Source organism: Crinia signifera, chromosome 4 (assembly GCF_055691185.1).
Source record: "Crinia signifera chromosome 4, ASM5569118v1, whole genome shotgun sequence".
NCBI lineage: Eukaryota > Metazoa > Chordata > Amphibia > Anura > Myobatrachidae > Crinia > Crinia signifera.
The window spans coordinates 239,844,646-239,870,472 of NC_139220.1; the positions used below are offsets into that span (position 1 = coordinate 239,844,646).

The following is a 25,827-nucleotide window of genomic DNA, read 5'->3' on the forward strand; positions in this document are numbered from 1 at the left end:
ATAAAGTCCATTCTTAATGAGGAATGGTTGGTCAAGATTATATGTAACAATCCATGTGAGTAGCTCATCCACGCATGATGCATAAGGAAGCGGGTAATGAATAACCCAAAGCGTGTGCATTTTATAGCAGGACCGAGCGTGGTAGAACTATCTCCTAAATGTTCTCTCAATAAATATTTTTGCAATGGTGGATGATGTCGGGTGAGACCGATACAGAATAGTCCTTTTTCATGTTTTTTTTTTTGTACAGGGTGTGGATTATTCGATAGTGTCTAGACCAGGGGTGGCCAAACCGATCCTTGAGATCTACCAACGGTCCACATTTTCCACATCACCTAGCTGCTGCACAGCTGTAGTCATTACTAACTGTTACATTTTCAAACATTCTGCATTCATTCCTACTATAGATCCACAGGTTGCCTGGAAAACATGCACTGTTGGTAGATCTTGAGGACAAGTTTGGCCACCCCTGGTCTAGACAGACAGTCAATAGGTCTACCCCAAAAGATCAACATGCAAATTATCAACGTTAAAGGTAGAAAGATGAAAAGGTAGACATGAGGTTGTTTTTTTTTTTCATTTTATTTATATATAATTTTTTTTTTTGTTGTTCATGTCAGTGAGGTGGGGATGTGCTGCTGTTTGCTGCCGCAAATGCCTGCCTAGGAACTATGCCACTCTGCAACATGTACCCCCGTGTCTCTCCTGACTCATACACTGGATAGCAGCCTATAACTGTACTGTCTCTGCTTATATTGTTATCTACCTGGCTTTTGCAGCGACCAGTGGTGCCACTGATGGCTGTCTAGGTGCTGTGCAGCTTGGTGAATATATGTTCTCTACATCTACAATCCCCAGGGTACATCTAGTGTAGATCTGTACTGTCACTGTTTAACCTGACTGGCTGTTGCACAGCAATCCAAATCAAATTCCTAGTATACACAAGTATACCCGGCCAATAAAGTTGATTCTGATTGTTAAGCAGGGATGGTCTTTTCAGTGAGTATTGTCTTTGAATTATGGTAGAGTTTACATTTGTGGAGTGAACCAGCTGTGACAAGGTTTTTGCGATGGCTAGAAGTAGTTCAGGCATGTGATTGATGAGGAAAAAATGTGTCCAGTCGCTTAATTGATGTTTCGGTTTCCATTTCTAACGTACAATTTTATATATAGTATCGTCCCCACACATCACCCTGATGGCCGATTGTTTATGATACGAATGTTGACCGTATATCAGACCAACTTTCCTCCAACCATCTGACTAGTCGGATGGAATAAAAATCTGGCACTTAATGGGAGTAAATTTAATTTGGTCCCAAACTCTGGAAACTGACAAACTGTTGCTCACACAAGGTACCGTAGTTGAATCTGTTTGATTTAAACAATTTGACTGAATATTTTTGTCCATTTTCCTGAGTTTGAGCAACTTGCTGATTGTCATTTGCTCCCATACAGTACCAGATTTTCAGTGCAACCAACTAGTTGTATGAAAGTTGGTCTAGTGTATGGTCAGCATTGGCCTAAAACCTGCCTGGAAAACGACCTGTGTATGTTGAAAAACTCCTAAATCTTATGTGGTTTTGGCGGTGATCTCCAGCAGCATGACCAATTTTTTTAAAGATCTATAGATGACCGATATAATAATATTTTAAATGTTTTATTGTGCCACAAGCTGTCTTACTAGACCTTCCTTCTTTTTTTTTTTTTTTTTCTTCATAAATTTTTGCTTTTGTATTAGAACATTGGCAGAAAGACACTTGCATAATTTTATATTTTTGTTCTTCTTGTTTCTCTGGTTGTAGAATCATATTTGGATCTATTCCTGGGTTTTTTTTTCTCTCCCTTTGTTGGCTGGAGACTCTTCCACATCATTAGGAGGATTATTTTTACTTTTGCAGTTGAAAATTGATTTAAGACCCATGATCCCCAGGATTCTGCAAAGATCCTGCATAGAGGAAGCAGATTGTGCGGAGTCTGTGATCTGATCCGGCTTCGTCGGAGGCCTGCTTCCCATTCATCCCGGAGTACAAAGCTTTGTCATGGATCTGAGGCCGACCATACTTTTTCTGTTATGGACTTCCCTGTCGGTACTGTTTAAGGAGTTGACTGGACACCAAGTATATACAAATACATGGGCAGTTCGTATCCCAGGTGGTCCTGCAACGGCTGACTCCATAGCCGAGAAGCATGGGTTCATTAACCACGGAACGGTGAGTTGTAATGTAGCAGGAAACTGTACAGTTCATAGCTCATTCTGTATTACATGTACCTGCAATAACCATGTTCTACCAACCTTAATACATGTGCCTACAGTTTTCTCAGTAAATTAAATTTCAAAACTTGCTTACTGGCCCATAGCATTCAATGAGGCAGATGTATTAAACTTGGAGAAGCAACAGTGGAGACAAAGCACCAGCCAATCAACTGTTTCAAAATGACAGTTGGGAGTTGATCGGCTTGTGCTTTATTTCCAGGCTTAATACATCTGCCCCAATGTGAGATTTCTTACTGTACCTGATAGCTGCAGAACTACTGGATGCCCTTACATTATACTTACTACTCTGCATAGCATATTAGAGTTCTCACATTACAGGAACTTGGAATTTCCCATTTGAGTGTGTGCAAGTAAACCAGCTATTCATTACTGCAGGTTATTGGCTTTCACAATGTGCTCATTTGACACTAACGTAAGAAACCATTTTTAGAGGTTTTCTGAATGCTGCTGCTGTGTGTGCACAGGAAATGATGTGGCTCTCCTCTCAGTGGCTAGGTACGCTTTTATGTTATGGTCCATATTATATTGCAGCTGGTTTTGAGATGGGTCAGCGGAGGGGTATACGGCCATTAGGTTGACATGCATTGGGCTGACCACTGAAAGTCGACATGCCAAGGTGGACACAAACATAAGGTCAGCATGAGTTTTTATCTTAGCGAGGTACCGTGCCTGAAGCATGGCAAGAGCATGCGGTACTCTTTGACGGTGCCCATGTCCACATTCGGAACAAAAATAACCTTGAAAAACTCAAAGCAACCTAATGCTTGTATGGTCTACCCTATGACCCATACCCAGCTGAGGTATGATCAGCTGGTATCTGGTCATTAGGTCGGCATTGTCTAGGACAAGTCAAAAGGTGACCACTACTGGACAACAGGCAGGTCGGCATGACGTGTGTGTGTGTTGGTTTTTTTTTTTTATAACTTACCATCCAAGTAGAAATGGAATTAGATTATACTATGCCGAGTCATGCTCATGCGAGCTATACAAACACCCCCCAAAAATATAAAGCTCATGTCGCCCAATAGTTGTAAACCTTTTGACTGTTGTCTGAAGATTGGCAAAATAATTAAAGTTATTTTGTGGTAAAGTTTTGTACTTGAAATTGCTCAGATGTTGCCTCATGCCTATATTATGTCCATAGAATGGCTGCTTCCAAACATCGGGAAACACGTTTTGGTTTTACCAATTTATCCAAAGAGCCATTTTTGGCCGTTGTTTCTGGTTTTTGGGAGCTAATGGCTGATTGTTTGCTCCCATACATTACATTATATTATCCCATACATTATATTAACCAAATGTTTGTTCCAACCAAGATTGGACAGAAACTCAGCCTAGCGAACAGGTGAACTACTCCAGCCGTCCCACGCGTGAATGCAAGTGGATGTGTATGCTTACACATTCCAATATAGTGGGGAATTCGGTCTGGCACTCACCCAAATAGTCCTCTGACCCCTGGTGCCTATTGCAATCAATGTGGTAGCAAAACAAATGGACAAGGCTCTCTGGGGAACTTTTTTTCAGCAAACATGCATTAAGAATAACACCAACGTTTCGGGGCTTAATGCGCCCCTTTGGGTGCATTAAGGGATATATACCGTATATATAATTCTCAGACAGTCCTACAAGCAGTAGGAAAGAAAGCACTCTCCAAAGAAACTTATTTTTCTAGAAAAAAGTGATCAGAAAAACATAATCAACAAATATTGCGGTGGTACCTCCTCCGACATTTCGACCACCAACTGTGATCTTTGTCAAGGAGAATATGTACGTCCAACAATTCCAATGAAGTTCAATATGCTAATGAAGTTTAGATAGACAACAGGATGAATCCCCACGGATTGTGGCACCTAATCTGTGGGGATTCATCCTGTTGTCTATCTAAACTTCATTGGCATATTGAACTTCATTGGAATTGTTGGACGTACATATTCTCCTCGAAAAAGATCACAGTTGAAAAATAAGTTTCTTTGGCGAGTGCTTTCTTTCCTACTGCTTGTAGGACTGTCTGGTGTATATATTTGGACTCGGGTAAATAAATACCTGTTGCCCATAAAGCCCCCCCCCCCAATGTCAATGGTTGAAAGTGTGAGTGCAGGCTTTGTGGATGGCGCTTGTAGGGCGGCATTCTCTTCAAAACACCACGTCACACAATCGGAGCGTCTTCAGGTATGACGTCATCATTAGGCGCCTCGAGGGGAGACAGCGGGCGGAACAAACGCCCTGAACAGGTATTTAATCTGTGCATTTGTATTGTTCTTCCTACACCATGATAAAAGAGCCAAGGGGCTGAAACGTTGGTAACCCATTGTGGTGTTATTCTTTTGCACCGAGTGCCACCATCCCATCCTCCTCTTCTATCTATCTATCTATCTATCTCTTGGTATAATAGAATATGGCTTTGTGCGGAGAGCAGGTTTTTTCTTTTCTTTGCCGTTTGCGTGACTTCAATCCCAGATGGTTCAAAATAAGGCTTTCTGTTCTACAGCCTTTTGAGTCATCTGCAAATAGTTTCTGTTTGTTGATTTTTACAGTCATTGTGAACAAATATTCCTCTTCCATTTATTTTTACCTGGAATTTGTATGAATACATCGGATCACCTGGCTTGTTAATAGGGACTCTCTAAATTGGTTTTAAGGATTTGCTTACCCGGGGCCTGCTAGAGCCGAAATAAATAATTTTTCAACAGTATTTAACTTTAACAACATCCCCACCCCAACAGGTAATTGGCACACCACTGTACACTCTAAAAGTGCTTATATGCAAGATGACATTTTAAAAGAAATGCACAGTAATGACTAGTGATAGTGGCATTTTTGTGTTTATCATGCAGTGTGTATGCATACTTATGTGGCTTGTTAGTGATGTAGTCTGTACCTGCAGCTCAATCTGAGGCTATAGTTGCCAACCGCATATAGGCCCTTATTCAGATCTGATCGCAGTACAAAATTGTTCTCAAAAACGGGCAAAACTATGTGCACTGCAGGTGGGGCAGATGTAACCTGTATAGAGACAGTTAGATTTGTGTGTTATATTGTTTCTGTGCAAGGTAAATGCTGCAATTTAGATTTCCGTTTGAACACACCCCACCCAAATCTAACTCTGCACATGTTACATCTGCCCCACCTGCAGTGCACATGGTTTGCCCATTTTGAGAACAAATTTGTACTACGATCAGAGCTAAAGAAGGGCCATACTGTATATGGCCAGTGGCTGTATATATCTCTTGTAAAATCGCTCAGTATTTACGCACTACATAGTTTGTCCAGGAGTTCAAGGGGAATACTGAGTGACCGCCTATTGTTTAGAGTGTGTGTATATCCAGCTTTAGATACACTGCACGCGCCCCCCCCCCCCATTTTATTTTCCTAGCCACAAATGTCATGTGTTTATGGCTAAGAATATTTAATCAAGGAATCGTATTGCATTTGGAGGTTTAGTCTGCTAAGCTTGACATTGCTAAGGCGCTTAGAGAAAACTAGAAGAGCATTCTACTTTTCTTACTGCTTCATTTTCTCCTTGTACACAGAATTGTATTTTTTTTTTTTTTTTTTTATCCAACCACACGTTACTATGCCGCCTCCCCCTGCAATTTATGGTACATCCTTTCATTTGGATAAAGGCTTGGTGTGTGTGTGTGTGTGTGTGTGTGTGTGTGTGTGTGTGTGTGTGTGTGTGTGTGTTTTTTCATTTTCTTTATAAAAAAAAAAAAAAAAAAACCCGAAACATTTTCTTCAGTAAGGAAAGTGCACGTTTGGTTGATCCCTGTGATGACCCAACGTAATGATGGTGAACCGCTCTTCAGCTGTATTTCAAGTGATAAGTCTTTGTAGACCTCTGCCTTTCTCAGTGTAATTGTTCTTGTACTGTATGTGTTCAAACCCAGTGTGATGCATTGAAGATGGGTCAGGTTATAAACAGCCCTTTTAAAATGGGCTTTATTAAAGCGATTTCTGCATTTAATTGTTATTAAACCAGGTGACTTTGGCTGTATAATGGTTTGAAATCCTAATATGTAGGTGTCCTACAGTTATGCTTTGGGGTAAACCTTGCTCTAGTAATACTCATTCAGATTCCCTGTGACATGAATAGAGCGCTGGTCATCCCTGGACAGTGTAGAAATCATCTGTATGTTAATTAGCCCTAGTTGACATCAAACTGGGGGGGCAATTTTGGGATGTTTTTCTAAGTGATCTGTCTAGAGCGCTTACAAATTAAGCACAGATTGCTCTGTGTGTATGCCATCTGCATCGCTGGCTCAGATCTTTGAGCACATGCAGTCATAAGCTTGATAGATCGCCTGCATGTGCATCAAGAACACGGCGATCAAACAGATCGCCCAGCACACATCCCTAGCGCATAGCCCGTGTGTGTATACCGATGTGTGCTGAGCATTCTGCTGACCTAGATCACTTAGTCACCCCATGTGTATAGAATTTTAAGCACTTCTGAACTTCTTTGCTCTTTGTATTACAGATCAAATTTATTGATATTCAGTATTTAATTTCACTGCAGCTGTATTATGCATTTGTTACAAGTTTTTGCTTTGGTTTAACCACTTCAGTCTGTGTCCAAAAAGAAACCATTCCAAACCAAACAATAGAAGCTTGCGTGTTTCGCAACTTATGTGGAAATGTACTGTGACTGACGCTCTGAGTTTTTAAACCTGAATGGTGTCCCAGGAACACACACCTGATGAATAGGTTGTCGGAAATGGTTGCCCAGTCTCCTGGAGTGGTTGAACTTTTCCAATATCTCCAGCTCTTCCTCCAGGGGCACATGGCCTGAGATGCCTACTGTGAGCGCGGCAGGAGGCCAGGCAGATGAGCATGTGGAGTCAATTGCTGCATTCTGCAGTGTGAGAGACAGACGTGAGTCATTAGTGTAATTCTCTGCTTGGTGGTCACCACACAGTTACATCATGTTTTTGCTTACAGCCTTCTGCTTGGAGTAAGCCGTGCACTGAAAGTGTGGTTTTTTTAAATTAAATTTTTTCTCCTTGAATTATTAAAGATATCCGTCTCTTTACGCTTTAACATAACTGAAATGTTGACGTTGGTACAGTGTTTTTCTTTCTTTAAACAAATGAACCTATTTAAATGTTTAATTGATGCTTGCTTTTGCTGCCACCCACGTGCTATTGGTTTGAGGAAATCTTGGCTGCAGCTCACTAACCACAGGTTCTGGCTTTGACGGTAAAGATCATTTAAGGGTATGAAATCCAATTGGCAGCAGTTGTGACCCATATGGGAGGAGGGTGGGGGCTACAAGCCTGTATTTGGTTCATGAAAACAATCATCACTGTAGATCAATAGACTCTTTCTTATTGTTGCATTGTTTATATTACACAATACTGGATGTTCTTTACTTCTAGACCACCATGTTTGTAATCCACGCAGTTATGTGTGTTACTGCAGATTATGAAAGATTTATAATATATTCTGAAGAAATTATATAGACTTTTATGCACAAATCAAATTGTTGTTGTCACCACAATAACAAAACGCTTCTATAGTTTTGGATCCATCCAAGATGGTTATTTTAAATTTGTTCCGATATTCCGCGACGGGGGAAATATCGGAACTTGCCTATTCAATGCAGTCAAATCCGACTTTAAAAAAATATCTATGGCCTGTTTTCATTGTTTTTCCGACGACTCACGGACGATTTTTCAGGGCTTTCCGGAACTTGACTGTCGGTACACTGAATACCAACTGTCGTTACATTGAATACCAACTGTCGGGAGTCAGCAAAAATGGTTGTTGGGATGCTCTGACCATCAGAATACCGGACTGAATGCATCCCCCCTTACTTCAAAGCTGCTAGAGTTGCCATGCCGCACGTTTCCATTGGCACATGCTACCCTTTAAATTGCTTCAGACATCTACCCCGTGTCTGTTTGGAATGTCACTAGCAGTGCCTCAAAACACTAGAGTTAATTTGCCATTAAATGGCAAACTTAATATTCAGCAAACCACTCTGCTCCTGAGCCTCCATTACCTTCCTGGTTATGTTAATGTTTAAAAAAGTGGCAGACTAGATGGGCCAAGTGGTTCTTATCTGCTGTCAAATTCTATGTTTCTATGGTTGGTGTGAGGTCATGGCAACAGTCTTCATTTTCAGTAACCTTACTAGCACCAGGCACAAACTTGAAGCCATTGAGCACAAAGGGGGATATCACTATTGCGGGCCGTAGGTAAAATTCGCACGCTGGCTATCCAATTAGCCCCGATAAGCTGCCAAGAGGAGAAACAAACTGTTAAAACACAGGTTTCACTGAACCTGTGTGTTTTTCATACGACAAATGGTCTTCTTATTCATCAATCCAATAGGATAGCAGAATTTATAATTTTTTTTTTTTTTTTTTTTTTTTTTTTAAAGACCTCAGGAAAAACGATGCATAGATGTGGGTGACATGGTAATTCTTGCAATTCCCAATCTGAGAGCAAGTAGTTTAATAAATAAATATTCCTTTGAAAGTTTGATGTGTAGACTGTACTCTACATTGGTAACTCCAGGAGTAGTCTGTTTAAATGGCTTATTCTGAAGTAAATTGTGTGCAAATCTGTTTTATATAAATGTGTTTCCATTATTCAGGTTAATGGATGTGTTGGGAATTCACAGCCTACTGGGTCACCTGTACTGGTAATGCAAAGGCTAACTAACATTAACTTAATGGGGTGTATCCTTATTACTGCCATAAAGCTTCTCGGAGCCTGTTCCCTGCAGGATTTCTCTTGTTTGGTATTACTGGATATGAAGGGAGAATCCTAGTGGGTGTACTTGCAGTATTTGTCAGTCTTTAGCAGAGTTAGAGGGGCATTCATTTGAGGGTGTGGTGTTTTTTTTTTTTTTTTTTTTTTGCTAGCCCAAAAATCCTGACCTTTTTCAATGCAATTGTGGCTGTTTTTTCCGACCTATTTTGTCAATGCAGTTTATCAGGGAAACATGACTTTAAAGTCAAACCTTTTACAGACCAATATCCTGTTATAGGCGTTTCAGACCTTGAAGTATTTAGTGTTTGCAGCCCTGAGCCTGTGTTTGGGGCTATTCCAAATGTTGTAGGTGTCAGGGAAGTAACTAAGAACTTATGGTGACATTATCTGGAGCCAGTGAAAGCTCAGAGCTTGTTCTCCAGATAATGAGACAGAACGGCTTGCAGATATAGCAGATTGAATATATTTTCCTGGCACGGTCTCTTCTGTCTAACCAATCTAAATAACAATGGTCCTCACCTGGATTGGTTCTCTATTACTTTAGGGGACAGCTAGTTCCTTTTATTTTATCTGAGCAAAGTGACACTGACATTTGTGTATATATGCAAAGATTACAACATTTCTGCTCTCTCCCAATAGCTGTAAGGGACAGGTCTATGTGCTTTCATTATTTATTTTGAATTTGTTCATATGCTTCCCTTTTCTGTGAGCCAAAAAATGAGTGGAAGTTTTATAGATGATACTTTGCACTCTAAAAAGATTGTCCTGTTAATCTACATTTAATTAGCAGACTGCTAGAGGAGTTTCCACCACCTGGTGACTTGTGTTGTCCATTTTTACATGACCTCCTGCCTCTTTTAAAAATACTGTGTGCTTTTACTATTTTACTTCTTTAATTTCAAGTAACCCATTAATACCCCATTTTACGCTGCTTAGCCGTCTCAGCCCAAGATTTTGTACCTGGCTGCGCCTTTTTTACCCTCTTGTCCCTACCTGGCATAATTCCGGGTGGGTGATGTTAGGGAAGGTCTACTTGGAGTGGAGATCCTCTCCCAGCACCCGCCATTTTCATAGCTGTGAACAGGTCCTGGGTTTTATTGACCCGGGCCAAGTTGAATCTTTGCTAGCTGCCTGGGTTGAACTGCCCTGTCACTCATCCTGGGTAATTTTTCCTTTTTACACCAATATTTGAAAAGGGATATCACACCCAGTATAGTCGGGAAGTTTATTGGAGGGTATAGTTACTATAAAGGTTTTAGTGATATATGGTTCAGTCAAGTAACTGAGATACTAATTCCCTGTGCTCACATATGCCTATCCTTTTGAAGCCTGTACTGTTGGTGTGCCTTTAGGACGATGTTTGGGAAATCCTGACTATTTGGCCAGGTACAAACTGAGACTATTTTTTCCCATTGCGGTGGAGCATAGCAGATTGGCAGTGCACATGTAATGAATGAAGGAATAGTCTCTTGTTCTCTCCTTCATTTACAATAAAGGCAACCAGAAGATGTTTGAATGAGACCTGCAGGTAAACACATTAGTGGTATTCACGATTTGTAATTCCTATACTGCAAATTGTGCGGATATCACTGTAGTGTCTACTAGAGGCTATATACTTCTGGATTTGATCTCAGATTTTTTCCCTCTACAAATAACTATTTTTGCAGTCTGTGCAAACTAGCTGGAACCGTTCTATTTTAACTAAATCACTTTGTTAAAAACAAAGTACTCTGGTGCTCTGATTTTAAGCCTTTTAATGTTAAGGTGCCCACAGACGCATCAATTATCAAATGCGTTTTGTACTTTTTAAGCACAAATTGCATCAATTATTGGACGGTGTTTATGGGCTTGTGCGATGCGCGTTATCGGGAGCCCAATATTGTATGTCTAAAAAAGTACATGCTGCACGTACTTTTTAGACTACATCTGAAATTTAACATTACAAACATGGGTTCATCGCATCGCATGCATCCAAGTGCACATCGCATCGCAAGCTGGAAGAAAAATTGTATAGAACCATTGTACAGTCAAAAACGCATAGCACAGTACAATTGTAGCGTCTGTGGGCACCTTTACATTTTTGTGGCCCTTATTTCAATGTGTTACTCTTTATTATTTTTTTTATTGCAGAAAAATGCTGACAAAAATAAATAAGTTAGATTGAGCAGCTCTCACATTGTTTTTATATGCAAGAGGCATTTGTTGGGACCTGCATTTGGAGGGCATGCTTGTTCCTGTAGTGCCACAAGGAGGATTTAGGGGTCACTCCTGACTCTCAGCTTAGATTTATTGGTAAGTGCTGTGATCATGTAGCCTTAAGGCCCATATACACTTAACGATTTTCGGCTGAAAATCAATCAGTGTGTATAGGCCACCGACTGCAGATCAGCGATGATGCGCGTTCCCGCATCATCGCTGAAAAGGTCCCATGTCGGCTGGTTTGACCAGCATGTCTAGCGATGATGGCTGGTATCTGAGCCATCATCACTTAGTGTGTGTATGCCCACCTGCCGCCGGGCTGAAAGATGATAGACTTTCAGCCCGGATGACTGTCCTCTCCCCGCCCCGTTCAGCAGCAGTAGAGACAGTGGGGCAGATTTATTAAGCTTGGAGAAGAGATAAACTGGAGATAAAGCGGAGAAAAGGTCAAAGGAGATAAAGCACCAGCCAATCAGCTGTATTTGAAAAAGACAGTTGGGAGTTGATTGGCTGGTGCTTTATCTCCTTTTACCTTTTCTCCGCTTTATCTCCAGTTTATCTCTTCTCCAAGCTTAATAAATCTGCCCCAGTGTGGCTGCTGACCATTCCCTGCTCCCTCCTCCTGCTCGTCCTGTCTCACTGCAGTGCAGGGAGGAGGAGAAGAATCAGTAAGTGCCTGCCCGCCGTCCGTTACATGTCTCTCTCTCTCCCCCCCCCCCCCCCCCATCCCCCGCAGCACAAAAGTGAGTACCACTGCCACCAATGTTCATATGCCAATGCCCACTGCCACCAATGTTTTTATATATTTATATGCCCACCAATATTTGTAGATTTATATGCCCACAGCCACCAATGTTTATATTTTTATATGCCCACTGCCCACCAATGTTTATATTTTTATATGCCCACTGCCCACCAATGTTTGTATATTTAAATGCTCACTGCCCACCAATGTATTTATTTAAATGGAGAAACAGGGAATGAGGTTTTATGTGGCAGTTTGTTTTTTGTCATCAGAAGGTAACCCTTAATTACAATACAGATATTTGATTTTTGTGGACCTCGATCAAAATAATTAGATATATCCGAACTCCGTTAACAATTACTTGCCTACCCCTGTGATAAAGTGTCTGTTTTTTTTTTTTTTTTTTTTTAATCACCGGCCAATCGGCTTCTAACTGAAGCTACAGGCTTGGTTTGAAAAAAAGGACAGGTAGGATCGGATTGGCCGGTGATAAAAAAAACAGACACACTTTATCACTTCACCGAGCTTAATAAATCTACCCCTATGATCTCTGAATTACCTTTTATTATGTTGGTTTTTCAAATCTTATTACTAATGCCCTTTTGTTGTGCTGGAGGTTAAATCACCCTCCCTTGCAGCACCTGAGGTACATTACTAGTTTGATTGAGCAGCGCTTACATTGTTTTTAAAAAATAAATATGTGCAGCTTTCTGGGCAGTATTGCTTGTTTTTGCTTGTGCCTTCATGGAATATGGGAGTAAACGAGCAAGATTTCCCTGGCAAGATATTCTGCAATATATTTGTCGGCGAAGTTCTGACTGACTCTCGCTTCCAATAGAATTGTCTTCTTCATGTAATTGCAATGTCCTCCTATATAGCCTTAATATTATGAGCATTTTTAAAGTAATCTAAACTACTCCAGCTAGTTAATCTCTTCTCCAGAATTCTAGAAGCTGATCACAATGGCAGAAAACAAAATATTTAGTGTGTGTATGTCACTCTCCCACACATTCCCCCTTGGCCCCCCTCAATCGCTATTGTTGACGTCTTGCGCAGGAACATCTGGCTTTGCTTAGTGAAATAGATTTTATTTCATTATTTCAATTTTTCTGTGTTTGTGTTTCTGCAAAGCCTTTTACAAAGTCCCATTATTCTCTGAACACTGCAGCAGCCTTAAAAATGTGCAGATCCCTTGCCAATTTTCCGCAACATGTTAAAGCTGAGGAATATTTGCGAAATCCAGTTTAATCCCCAGCTGTTCCTGGAAGGAGCAGCTGTACCTGCTGTGCACAGAACAGCCTCCATGCATTGAACAAAAATTCTCTCTGCCCTTAAAAACCTTGAAATCTCCAGCCAGTTGGAAAGCTTATAAGTGTACCTGTCATCCTATGCGGAATTCAAGCAGTCATTTCATGAGCTGATAGTGTTCACCCGGTCAATTGGCACGGAATTGGTGACATTCACGGATTTCCAGTGAATTTATAGGCTGCAATTTCTAGGTTCATCCTACAAAATAAATGGCTGTACTGTGTAGCGTATTGTACAGTCAAACTAAACCGTACAGCACCTTGTGCCCTCTATGAAAACTTTTTATTTTTTTTTTTTTTCGATTCAGACATCTTTGTACTAAATAAAAGCCATTTTAGAGGACACCAGTGGAACACACAGCTGCTGGTGGGACAAATGCTATGGGAAGTCTAGGCTGGTGCCAATGTTGCTCATCTCAGGGGCGGAGGGGATGTGCTGCCAGGCATAACTGTGCGCATATTATGGTAATGCAGACAGTGCATGATTTCTGTGTGAACATATGTGGGGTGCAGCACAAAATGTCATCACCCTTGCCCCTTTTTCCCTCCATTGTGTCAGAAGGATGGAGAACCTCACCCAGCACTGTTGCCTGGAGAATCCATCTTTCTACTGAACCCTTGCAACAAGTTAGAAACCATTTAGAGTATGATATCGGTCCGTACAGAACAGCTGTTGGAAGCTCAAACTTTGCTTTGCTTAGAACATTATAGTGGTCAGGTTTCTCTGTTACAGCTAGTCGTTCAGCTGTTGCTGCCTCAGTGTTCTTTTCCTTTTATTTTATTTTTTTGAAAGAGACAAAGAAGCTTGAAGAACACAACCTTCTGTACAGCAGAGAATAGACTCTTTAATAATTGCATGTTTTGTGTCACGCTTGCTAGTACCTCTGCCCCTTTGCAGGAAAACCTTATTCTTGGCCTGGATCCTTCTACATTGATTGAAAAGGCTTTTATATTTTTTGTAGGTAAAATGCGGGTTTGTGTTTCACTGGTGACTACAATGACACGCTGCTGTCGTCGGTAGCTCTCTCAAGGTACAGAAGTACAATGGCAACAACAGGCAGGCGGGGGCCTCCATAACATTTGTCCTGGGCTTCGCACAACAGGGAAATAATAGCTGTGAAATCTAAGACTCGGACAGGATACAGGGCAGAACATGATCATAAAATCTGTATCTCGGGAGAGTTGTAGAATGAAGGCTCATTGTGTTGCTTTAGTAAGGTACATCTTTATTTATTGCACATGCTAGAAACCTTTACATTTCAGTTTATGCAAAGAAAAATACATGGTGCAGATGCACACTCCATATTATTAATCAATAATAGAGGTTCTTAGTATATTGATTGGCCAAGATATATTTGCCCACCAACCAGCTTTACGGTGACCTCATTTCTGGTGGGTCCCTAATACGAAGTTTGAATCTGGGGCGCGGAACCCCAAAAAGGTTGGCATAGGCCAGTCACCCCAGGGCAGCATACAAGTGAAAAACTAATGGTGTGTACACGCGGTCAGATGTGCCTTAAGATCCTATCCACGATCCGATCGGATCGTGGATAGAATCTTAAGGCACATCCGATTTGCATCCAATCTTGACTCTATAGTGCAGATCTGCACTATCTAGACAAGGCAGCCAAGACTTTCTGGCTTCCGATACGTGAACGCGCATCGGGATCGCAAGGGTTAAAACCCTTGCGATCTGCATCCGATGCCGATCTGATGTTGACTATATCGTCAACATCGGAAAGGAAATCGGACCGTGTGTACACAGCAGAAGGTAAAGGTGTATTAAGAAAGAAGCAGAAGCTAGAGAAATTAAAAAGTGAAGTGCTAGAAAGTCTAATATATTAGTGGAAAATAAATAGTGCTAAATAAATGCTTATGTATGACATGCAATTTAGCAACTCCCCTTCCCTGAACAAATCTTTGCATGCTTATAGACTTGCAGTTGTTTTTGAATATCCAATCATGTGACCATCTGTAATTCCAATTCAGTGTCCCAGTTATTTAAAAATTTCAAAGCATATAACCCAGATTCACCCCATATCTATGCCTAATTTTCACAGATGCATTAAAAAAAATCCATGTTTTCTGGTTAGAAACCAGTTGTGTTAATTTACCATGGTTTTTCTTCAAATTGTTCATTTTGGCCTGGTAGCTATGGTGGGAGCAAGTTTAGACTTGGTCTGGTCGAGACACTAAATTAACAAACACACGTGCTCATAATTTTTGAGAGAGAACCTGTTTTTTCATCCAGTTTGTATTTTATCATTTTCTTGTATAGGCTGAAGAGCATTCTACATATACGGTTATATACTTTGTGGGAGATGTATTATAGTGGCACATTTTGGGCTATTTTAGTGCTTCTTGCTTCACCTCTTTACCAAAGCAAAGCAGGAAGGTAGAACGCTGAAATGTATTAACATTTGATGGTTCGATGGAGTGACAACTCCCCCCTTCATTGATCACCATTAGAGCATCTTATTAGCACTTATCTTCTGTGACTCTCCTCCCAGGCTGGCTCGCTGGGCATGTGTAAAATCTCACTATTATCACGATCTCCTGAGCAGCCTGGAGACTGTGGCCAGGGACAGAGCTGACCCTGCTATGGTGGTGGGGCAATGACACTGGCAGCTGTTGAAAGTGATCGTACCACACAACAGCTTGCTGTTTTACAGAAGGCTTTTTTCCGCTATAGATAATGGCCCCGCTCACTGATCACACATCCCCACATTCATTCATGGAGGAGCAGTATCCATGCGTGTGTTGATACCACTTCCCCGTGTCTTCAGTTCCTTCATACGCCGTTCTAGAACCAGTGTACAAAGTCTACAGAAAATGTTAGTATAGTTACAAACATCCCTTTCGGACATAATTCCTGGCAAATACATATCATTCACACTACCGCAGACACTGAACATATCTGGGTCAACCACTTTCAGGGGGGGGGGGTGGAAATGTCTTGTTTTACTCACTTTCAGACCTAACCTGGGTCTTCCCCGGCATTTAGGGGGTCATTCTAGTTTACTCATAACAAAGCCGAATTTGGCCTTGTTCCAATGTTTGGGGGACTGCGCGTGGTATATTATGCAACTGTGCAGCTCCCATTTTCCAAACTGCTTCGGCGACTTGCATAGTTCGCAAGAGGTGGGGCAGACGGGACCCATAGGTACGCAGGCGGGACAAAAGCCGTCAAAGGATGTCAGCCTCCCTCCCCATCTTCGTCCCGGCGCTCACAAATAAGTCTGTTCCCACAGACTTTTATTTGTGAAGCTAGGAGAAATCATTCGCTGGTCGGTGACCATCAAATAATTTCTCCTGCAGTGGAGACATACGAGCGGATGGGTCTTTGTTACATATCCCCTCGCATGATAATGAGGGGATTCGGTGGCAGGGGGAGGGGATGTGGTGGGTGGCATCTCTGGTGCTCTGTAAGCTGCAAGCTTTGCAGCTTACAGAGAAAACCAGAATCTGGACCTTTAGTCCTTTTAAACAGGATGTCACTTGCAGTCTCCGGCTGATGAGGTCATCAGTAACTGGCTGTGTGGGGCTGCCAGTGTCTACTACTTTTTTGCATAACCAGGGTAAAAAAACCTGGGCTAAACAATTTAGACATTATTTTTTTTTTTTATTTATTTTTTTTTTTTTTTGTACAAACATAATAAGGTAACAAAGACAAAAAAAGAACAGAAAGAAAAAAGACATATACCGGTGTACAGTTTTACAACATAGTTTTTCAATGGGTACCAAGACATATGTAGTATGGTTATATGGGAACTATAAAAGCCGTCAGGAAGGTATTAAAAAAAAAAAAAAAAAGAGGAGGGAGAGTGAGCGAGAGAAGGAAGAGAAGAAAAAAGATAAAATAAAAAAAAAAAAAAAAAAAAATAAAAAAAATAAATAAAAATAAACATAACTGTGTATATGTATGTATTAGTTCATAGGTGTAGTCCGTGCAAAGTGATGCCAATCATTCTAGGATCAGTGTTCTTAACAAAAAAAAAAACAAAAAAAAAGGTACATAAAATTTATGTGTTATACTATTATCTCCTTCTAGCCATGTGTGTCGCCTTGTTACATATTTTAAATATATTTATTTATACGTACCCAAATAAGCGTTATTAAGTCGTGTGTCATACTAGACTTTTACCAATTCATATACTATTCTTTTACCCAGTGATGGCCTATTTCCACGTAAACCTCTTGTATCTCTATCCAGTTCTTACTTTCTTCTAATTCCCTATTCCCGCCTCCATAACACCCCCCCCCCCCACCCGCCCCCTCCCTCCACTTTCCTACCCTGTGTTCCCACTACCTCTATCTTTTTACTTTTACAGCTCTCCATAACCAGTACCCAACAAAGGCCATGGCTATGTATATTAATTCATTAATGTAATCTTTATATAGTTTATAAAGTGCGAAGTAGTGCCAATCCTTCTAATATCCGTGTTCACACAGAAAAAAAAAAAAAAAAAAAAAACATAACTGTGTACATGTATGTATTAATTCATAAGTGTAATCCTTATATAAGTTATAAAGTGCATCCCTAACCAGTACCCCACAAAGGGCCATGGCTGTGTATATTAGCTCATTAATGTAATCTTTGTACAGATTATAAAGTGCAAGTAATGCCGATTCTTCTAATATCCGTGTTCACACACAAAAGAAAAAAAGAGAAGAGGAAAAAAAAAAAAAAAAAAAAAAAAAAAAAGAAAAAACAGGAAAGAGCGGGAGTCCCATTCTTTATATAAGGGTCTGAGTTCATATACTTTTTAAGTTACAGTATTTCGAGTAATACCATATCGCCCATATATCAAAGAACCCATCAATAGAGTTCCTAGAGAGGTGCACAAATTTCTCATGAGCCATATTGTAATTAACTACTGCGATCCATTCTTGTAGGGTTGGCCCTTTTTTTGCCATCCAGCACTGGGCGATCACAACTTTAGCAATAGCACACAGGTTTATTAAAAGCCGCTTAAACCCCTTTGGGATATCCCTTGGCCATACCCCGAGGATTATCGATAGTGCAGAAAGGTTTTGTGATCCCAAGCCAATGTCTACCAACACATCGCATACTTCTGTCCAGAATACCTGCAATACTCTACATGCCCAGATTAGGTGCCAGAAATCGCAGTCTGGCAAGAAACATTTTGGGCAGTGTCCATTACCACTCTGCGAGAATCTTTTAATCTTATTCGGGGTTAAGTATATTTGATGTAAGATGTTCAGTTGAACTTGTTGAATTCTTAGCGAATTTGTTGCCAAGCAGGGGGCATTTAAGGCCTGTCGCCAATTTTCATCATTAAGTTCGGGAATATTAATCAGCCATCTCCGTGCAACTGCATTTGAATCATCTTTTTGGGTATTGGCCATGAGGTATTTGTAGCATTTTGATAATGTCTTGTTCTTCCCCAGTGCCCTAAGAAATTTCTTTAAAGGAGACTCTACCACTGTAACAGGATTATGCCTACGTTGTTGTGATGCAGCATTTCTCAGCTGCAAATACCTATAAAACATGTTTTTTGGCAGTGCATATTCGGATTGCAGCTGAGAATACTGTTTCAATTCCCTGCCAGTGAAAACCTGCCCAACAGAGTTTACTCCGTATTGTCCCCAGACTCTCCTTCCCTGACTTTCATTTAAGCCAGCATACGAGGGAATAGAAAAAAGAAATGTGTCGGGATCTGCACCTAAGTATTCTATCTTTTTATGAACCCATTTCCATATAAAACGCATTTGCTTAATGTAAGGGGGTAGATCTTGATATCCATTTTGCTTTAATAAAGCCTGCAATGGAGAGTGTCCGGGAAATAGAGTGTCAATGTATCCAGCTAGCTCCGCGAGGTACTCATTATCATTCAACCAATTTGAAATTTGGGCTAACTGGGATGCATAATAGTACATTTTTAGATTGGGCATCGCGAAGCCACCTTGATTCCTCTCTTTACATAGTAGAGACATTCTGATTCGTGACACTCTATTCCTCCACACAAAAGATAGGATCACTTGATTGATTTTACGAAAAGTATTTTCCTTGATAAAGATGGGAGAGTTCATTAAGACATATAAGAACTTAGGTAGAAGTACCATCTTTACCAAGTTAATACGTCCTATCAGGGTTAATGGGAGCCTCTGCCAATTTTTACACCTGCTTCTAGCAGCTTCAATGATGGGATCTATGTTAAGTTGGATAAACTCCGCTGGGTTTGCAGAGACAACTATTCCCAAGTACCTAAATTTTTTGACCTGGGGAAGGCAACAGCTATCGTTCAATCTATCATTGTTGACCCTTGCAGTGCGTGTCACTAGAAATTGTGATTTGTTATAGTTAATCGTCAACCCCGAATATAATCCAAACTCTTTCATACTGTCTATGACTACGGGCAGATGGTTAGCATAATCCGTCATTCCCACTAATAGATCGTCCGCGTATAGCGAGACGATATTGTTAGACCCTCCCTGATGTCCACCATCTAGACCCAGACCTGACCGCAGCTTACAGGCTATTGGCTCGATGGCAATTGCAAATAATAAAGGTGAAAGGGGACACCCCTGTCGGGTGCCCCTAAAGAGTGGGATCGGATCCGAGAGATAGCTATTGATTAGGACTCTAGCTGTTGGTAGCTGATATAAAAGAAATACCCAGTTGATGAACCTAGGGCCTACTCCAAAGGCTATTAACACCTGTCTTAGATACAGCCATTCAATAGAACAATTTAGACATTAGATGGGGTGCTGACTTGGTCACAGTCCTGGGAATAACCAGTTTCAATTTGAAGGGGTCTAGAGCAGGGCTGTCGACACGGTGCAGACCATTTTAGACCTAATCTGGGCCTGAGTGTTTTTTCAGCATTCCTGCAAAATCCCAAGTTTATAGGAACAGATGTGTCTGTTTGCCGCAATGCGTACTCGCAGGTACAGTATATGCATTGCTATGAAACACCAGGCTGCATGTGCACTCGCCCTTGTTTCCCCCCTTCGTTGTGAATGGGCAGACACACACACTGCTGCAATCCCACGACTTGCGTGCGCATTGTGGAAGCTAAGTAACTGGACCACCTCTGCATGTCAGAGGGTTGTAAACAATGTGTTTTGACGAAACATTCACCTACTACTTGAGATTGTGACTGATTTTTAATCATACATCTAAGAACCCAATAAGCCTCAATTTGGGTTAAAGTATAACCATATAGACATTTTATTAATGTTGATAATGAAAGCTATATAAACTGTTGGTTCAATCGGGCACCTATAGATCATAAGCTTGCAGCAGGGCCCTCTTTCCTCCATGATCACACAAACTGGGTAACAGACTTGGTCTAGAATTGAAAAGCGCAAAGGAATCTGCTGCGCTATACAAGAAACAGTAAATAAATAGAGGTTGTAAAATGGAACAGCACAACTCTTCCAGCTTGCAAGATAGAACAATGTAAATAAAGATCTTGTTTTGTAACAGGTAGGAAATCACATGGGGAGGGAGGAGAAGGAGTCTAAAAAAAAAAAAAAAATGTATATCTATATTCAGTCTTTTTATACTGCCAGTAAATCACAATTTTATGTATGTATTTTTGTTATCTGTAACACCAACCTTCCTAAGACCAGGTGTAATTCTCTCCCCACAAGTTTTGCATTGCATGCTTGCTGCTTGTTGTCTAAAATATGACTTCCTGGACATTTGCCTATTCCAATATAATATTTTCTTAATTGTTGATATAAAATCTAATAAAGCCTACCCTGCTTCCATCCATTTCAATATTGAAATACTGCAGATCACAATATTAATTTTGAGTGGTGCAGCCAGTATCTCAGACTATATAATAGTGCCCATTTTTATACAATGTGTTTTATATTGCATGGTGTTCGTACATTTGTAGAAATGAGTTTTAAAAACATGGGCACTTTTCTCTGTGGGATGCAGCTGTTTCATTTTTCTTTCAACCTAATTTTGAGATTTTCCATGTATACATAACTTTGTTAATGTGAAATGTACAGGATGCTGTCGGAAAGGTAAAAGCTCGGTAATGTGTGGAATCTAATTTCTAGCATAGCCTGCTGTTAGATGTTACTGCGTGATTATGTGGCCGAGGGAAAGACTCCCACTGATGACCTCTTGATGCCCTGTCTAGACTTTGCTTTTGGTAAAAACAGTTATTTTGTCTACTTTTTTCTTTTTTTCTTTTTATGATTTGTTAATGTTTGTAATTGCAGGTTAGGCAGTTACATTATTCCACCTGTGCTTAACTATATTCAACACAATCCTCAGTCAAGGTCACATGACGCAGGGGAAGGGTTAACTGAAGCAAAACCACTGGGTATGTGAAACTTCATGTCCTGCAACCACTGAGATCTCAAGAGCTGGCACTCTGCCTTTTTTATCTAATCACCTTTACTGTAAATGAGACATCCAGATAGGGAATGCAGATTTAAAGACCTAATGCTTATAACCATTGCTTTCTGTTCTTCTAAATATGACTATCTACATCCATAGGTGTGCTCAGCACATTTAATTAGGGGGTGCACCATCAAAGGGTTCTAGCACCACCTATTGGGTGTGTCTATAATACAGCCAATCAGTCGTGTCTGCTATTATCTATTGGCACTCTCTAAAATATAAAACGTCTGTTACCACACCATTAATATCCTGCCTAGTTCAGCTTTAATCTTCTAATTACTCTGCCAAATCTTATTGAGCTCAGGTGAAGTTGGGGTGGACAAGTTGGCCTAATGTATGGGGGCCTTTAGCTTTCACAGTACCCACACACCTGCCCCTATTAGTAATGCCACACATGCCCCTCACATTTGCACACACCTGCCCCTCTTTAGATATTCCATACACCTGCGCATCAGCCTTGAAAAATGGTGCTGATTGCAGACCCATGCCGTCACGGCGAATCGCGCCGTGGCTGTAGTGATGTGGGTGGCTTGGTGCTGCTGTATGTGTGTGTGCGGCATAGTCCTGCGGCCTTTCGCGCATGTGCCGGGCCATGCCTGCTAAGCACAGGCTGAGATTGTTGGATACTCAGGACTGCACCACATGCACACACAGCCGCCATCGGACACAGATACAGCAGCGGCGGGACAGTCATGAGCTGTTCGCGGGCCGCCTGTTACCCTCCCCTGCACTAGATTGTAAGCTTCTTGGTGCAGAGCCTTCTTTTTCACTTCAAAGTTTCTCAGCGACAGTCTATATACCCCCATCTCTTCTCTCTCTTCTACCTGCAGCCCATCTTTAGTAGTACTGTATGCCGACAACTCCTTTTTTTTGCTTCCTTACATCACTGCTATATTGTGTATGAGATATGTGGTGCTTATTGTTACCTGTTGTGTTTTATTTTTGCCTTGTTGCTAGTCTGAAATTATATAAGGAGACACCAAGGAGGACCCTGCTGGTGGCCATCTTTAATTCAGCACCACAGTGGCGTGTATGTTGCAGCATGAGTGCTTTGCTTTACAGACCAGCTTCTTCTTTCCTAGGCTTGTAAGTTATTTTGGTCACTAGTGGTGGGGACTAAGTCAGCTGTAGTCTGCAATGGAGTTCTTCTGGAATACTATCAGACAAGGCGTTTTAGTATTGCTTAAATGGGTATCTAGATAAAAGTAAATGTGTCATAAATTGTTATCTATACATTAATGGGCTGCTGGCTTTAATTTTAAAGATGATAGAAAGCAAAAATGTGGTGTGCGTTTGAAGCTGAGGTGTAACAAGATGGCTTAAATAACATAAATGTTCTGCTACTAGCAGATCGTAAAATACTACAATATAGCTTAGTGGACCTTGAGCTTTGTTACTTTTTTTTTTTTTTTTTTTTATGTGGTCCACACCATCTTTAAAGGCTGAAGACCCCCTGATCCCATGTAAAAGCACACAAATAAGCTGGGTATTCTGTATTCAATACGACGCCCCATTCCATGGATCATATTAACGTAGTACATTGTCTGTCTAGTGCATGGGTCTTCAAACTGTGGCCCTCCAGATATTGTGAAACTACATGTTCCAACATGCATTGCCACATTTTTTCCTATAAGAGCATGCCAAAACTGTCATGGCATGCTGGGACATGTAGTTCCACAACATCTGGAGCGCCACAGTTTGAAGACTCATGGTCTAGTGTGTACCTATGATACGTATGCTTTGGCATATCCCATGTCTCCTCCCCCTGGCATTGGCCAGTGTGTATGAACGTGCTGCATCCTAGTTCCCATCATCGGTAATGTCTGGACACTACACATCATTAAGTGTAACCTATTGAACTAATTGGGGTTAATGTTCCCAGACTATAGAAACTATATACTGGGGCATTGGCAAGTTACTTTGCAACTCCTTTTGTATGTGGGATTATAACCAATATACCGCAACTATATTAGTTGTGTTGGGTTTATATATTGGGCGCTCCCAAAATGATAGGATATTTTTATGGGGCTTTCATTCAATATAAAAGGTGTGGTTATTAATAATAGTTTTATGCAAGACCAGTAAAATATCTTTCTAGTCCCACCCACTATATATTTTGCCTTTTTTAAATTCTACTGCTATCGAAGCATAGTGCACGTATTTTTATGGCTGATGTAGGTTTTTCTTTTTCCAGTTTTTTATTTTAACAAATACCGGAAAAAGTCCACTTGGGTTTCTCATGGCCAAGACTGAGAGGCTTGAATTACGAACCTACAGACTGTATTTCTTTTTAGAATGCGATACAAAAGTGATCTAGAAATCAGTATGCAGCAGAGGTATCCAGGTTTGATGGATCTTAGTTGGCAGCACAATGCGGCTCATCAAATAAACTTGTCTTAAGTGTCAGTTCTACATAATGGAAAGAGATGATTTAAAGGCAGGGCTCAAAAAAAGGCGCTTTCAATTTTGACAAGCCGGTGCATGGAACTCCAATCTCCTATGCTTATTCATAGCCTAATTCTGCTTATGTTAACACTGAAGATGTGGTCTTTTTCTGTTTCTTTTGTTTAATGTCTCTGAGAAATGTTGATCTGCTACATAGTCTGATGAACACATTGTATTATCCATGAGGCAACATGTACGAAGCATATAACTGTAGGATCTATGCTAATCTAGATATGGGCTTGCATTTAAAACAAAACGACAATAACTTTTTGTAAGTTTGTATGTCATCGGTGGGTGCACGTGTAATAATACATTTTATATATGTATGTCCAGATTTGGCACTACCATATGACCCCCACCAATATTTTCAACTGCATATAGGGTAATGTAGAAAGCAGAAGGTGCAACACTCTAAAGCAGCGGTTCTCAAACTGTGGATCCCGACCTTCTCCGCATGGGGTCACGACTCTCCATGTCGTGCCCATCAGGCTGGTGACTTTTCTAATCTCAGTCAGTGATTCAAGGAGTCTGAAAAATCTGTTGAATTGTCTGTTACTTCAGACTCCTCACATCATTGTGTGCCTCCACAATGCTGCCATGTATGTGCTGCCTGCTGACTACACATATAATGTGATGACCTTCTGCAGTAACTTGCTGGGGTCCGTAATTATTTTTATTGTCTGATGGGGTCCCAGAACAAAATGGTTTGAGGTCCCCTACTCTAAAGAATTCATGAAAAGTCTGCATGATTTCAACGTTTCAGTAATTTTCGTCAGGTAATTCATACAGAGTGAAAAGAACATACATTTTGGCCCTTATTCAGATCTGATCGCAGTACAGATTTGTTCTCAAAACGTGCAAAACCATGTGCACTGCAGGTGGGGCAGATGTAACATGTGCAGAGAGAATTAGATTTGGGTGGGGTGTGCTGAAACTGAAATCTAAATTTCAGTGTAAAAATAAAGCAGCCAGTATTTACCCTGCACAGGAACAAAATAACTCGCACACATCTAACACTCTCTGTACATGTTACATATGCCCCACCTGCAGTGCACATGGTTTTGCCCATATTGAGAACAAATGTGTACTGTGATCAGATCTGAATTGGGGCCTTTATACGCCGTAATCCCAGTGATGAGGTCTGTTCTGGCTAAATGCTTTTACAAATGACTTCATTGCACCGCAGTGGAGACGCTAAGTGATGTCGTCAGGCTGTCTGCGTCTCCTGATCTATAGATGCGTCTCCTGATCTATAGATGGTTATCATAGCAACCCGAACAGCCCCTGGACACTGTGTGCAAAAAAAATAATAAACTAACAAAAGCCACAATACATAGAAATAAAGTAAATGCCTTGAAATAGCATGATTGTAAAAATATGCATGTTAGAAGGCTCTACATTTAGGTTTGTTTACATAAAGTTGCCATATGATATATATTCTCCTATTAGGGTAGATTTATTAAGCTCTGTGAACTGATCAAGTATCTGGTTTTTATCACCAGCCAATCAGCTCATATCTGTGAAGTTGCAGGCTTCTGCCTGGTACATACCAGAACGATCCTGATTGTTAGCAGATCGTGTGATGGTCGCACGATCTGTTGGAGCACACGATCTGCATCCGATCTGAGTCTTTATCCAGTTGAATGGATCTTTAACATATCCTACCTGCAGCGGGTAGAATATGTTAAACGACCAAATGACAGCAGGGACGCGCATTGGATCGGAATCTGATCTAAACATGCAAAAAAAT

The 25,827-nt window shown here is 40.8% G+C and overlaps 1 protein-coding gene across 1 annotated transcript in view; it reads left to right on the forward strand.

The window, feature by feature from the left end:
• The window catches only part of FURIN (furin, paired basic amino acid cleaving enzyme), a 182,101-nt gene that overhangs the window by 15,002 nt on the left and 141,272 nt on the right, over positions 1-25,827 (forward strand). The window contains exon 2 of the mRNA XM_083184108.1: positions 1,803-2,210. Within this exon, the coding sequence (XP_083040234.1) occupies positions 2,040-2,210 (171 nt within the window). The 5' untranslated portion in view covers positions 1,803-2,039. The remainder of the gene's footprint in view (positions 1-1,802; positions 2,211-25,827) is intronic.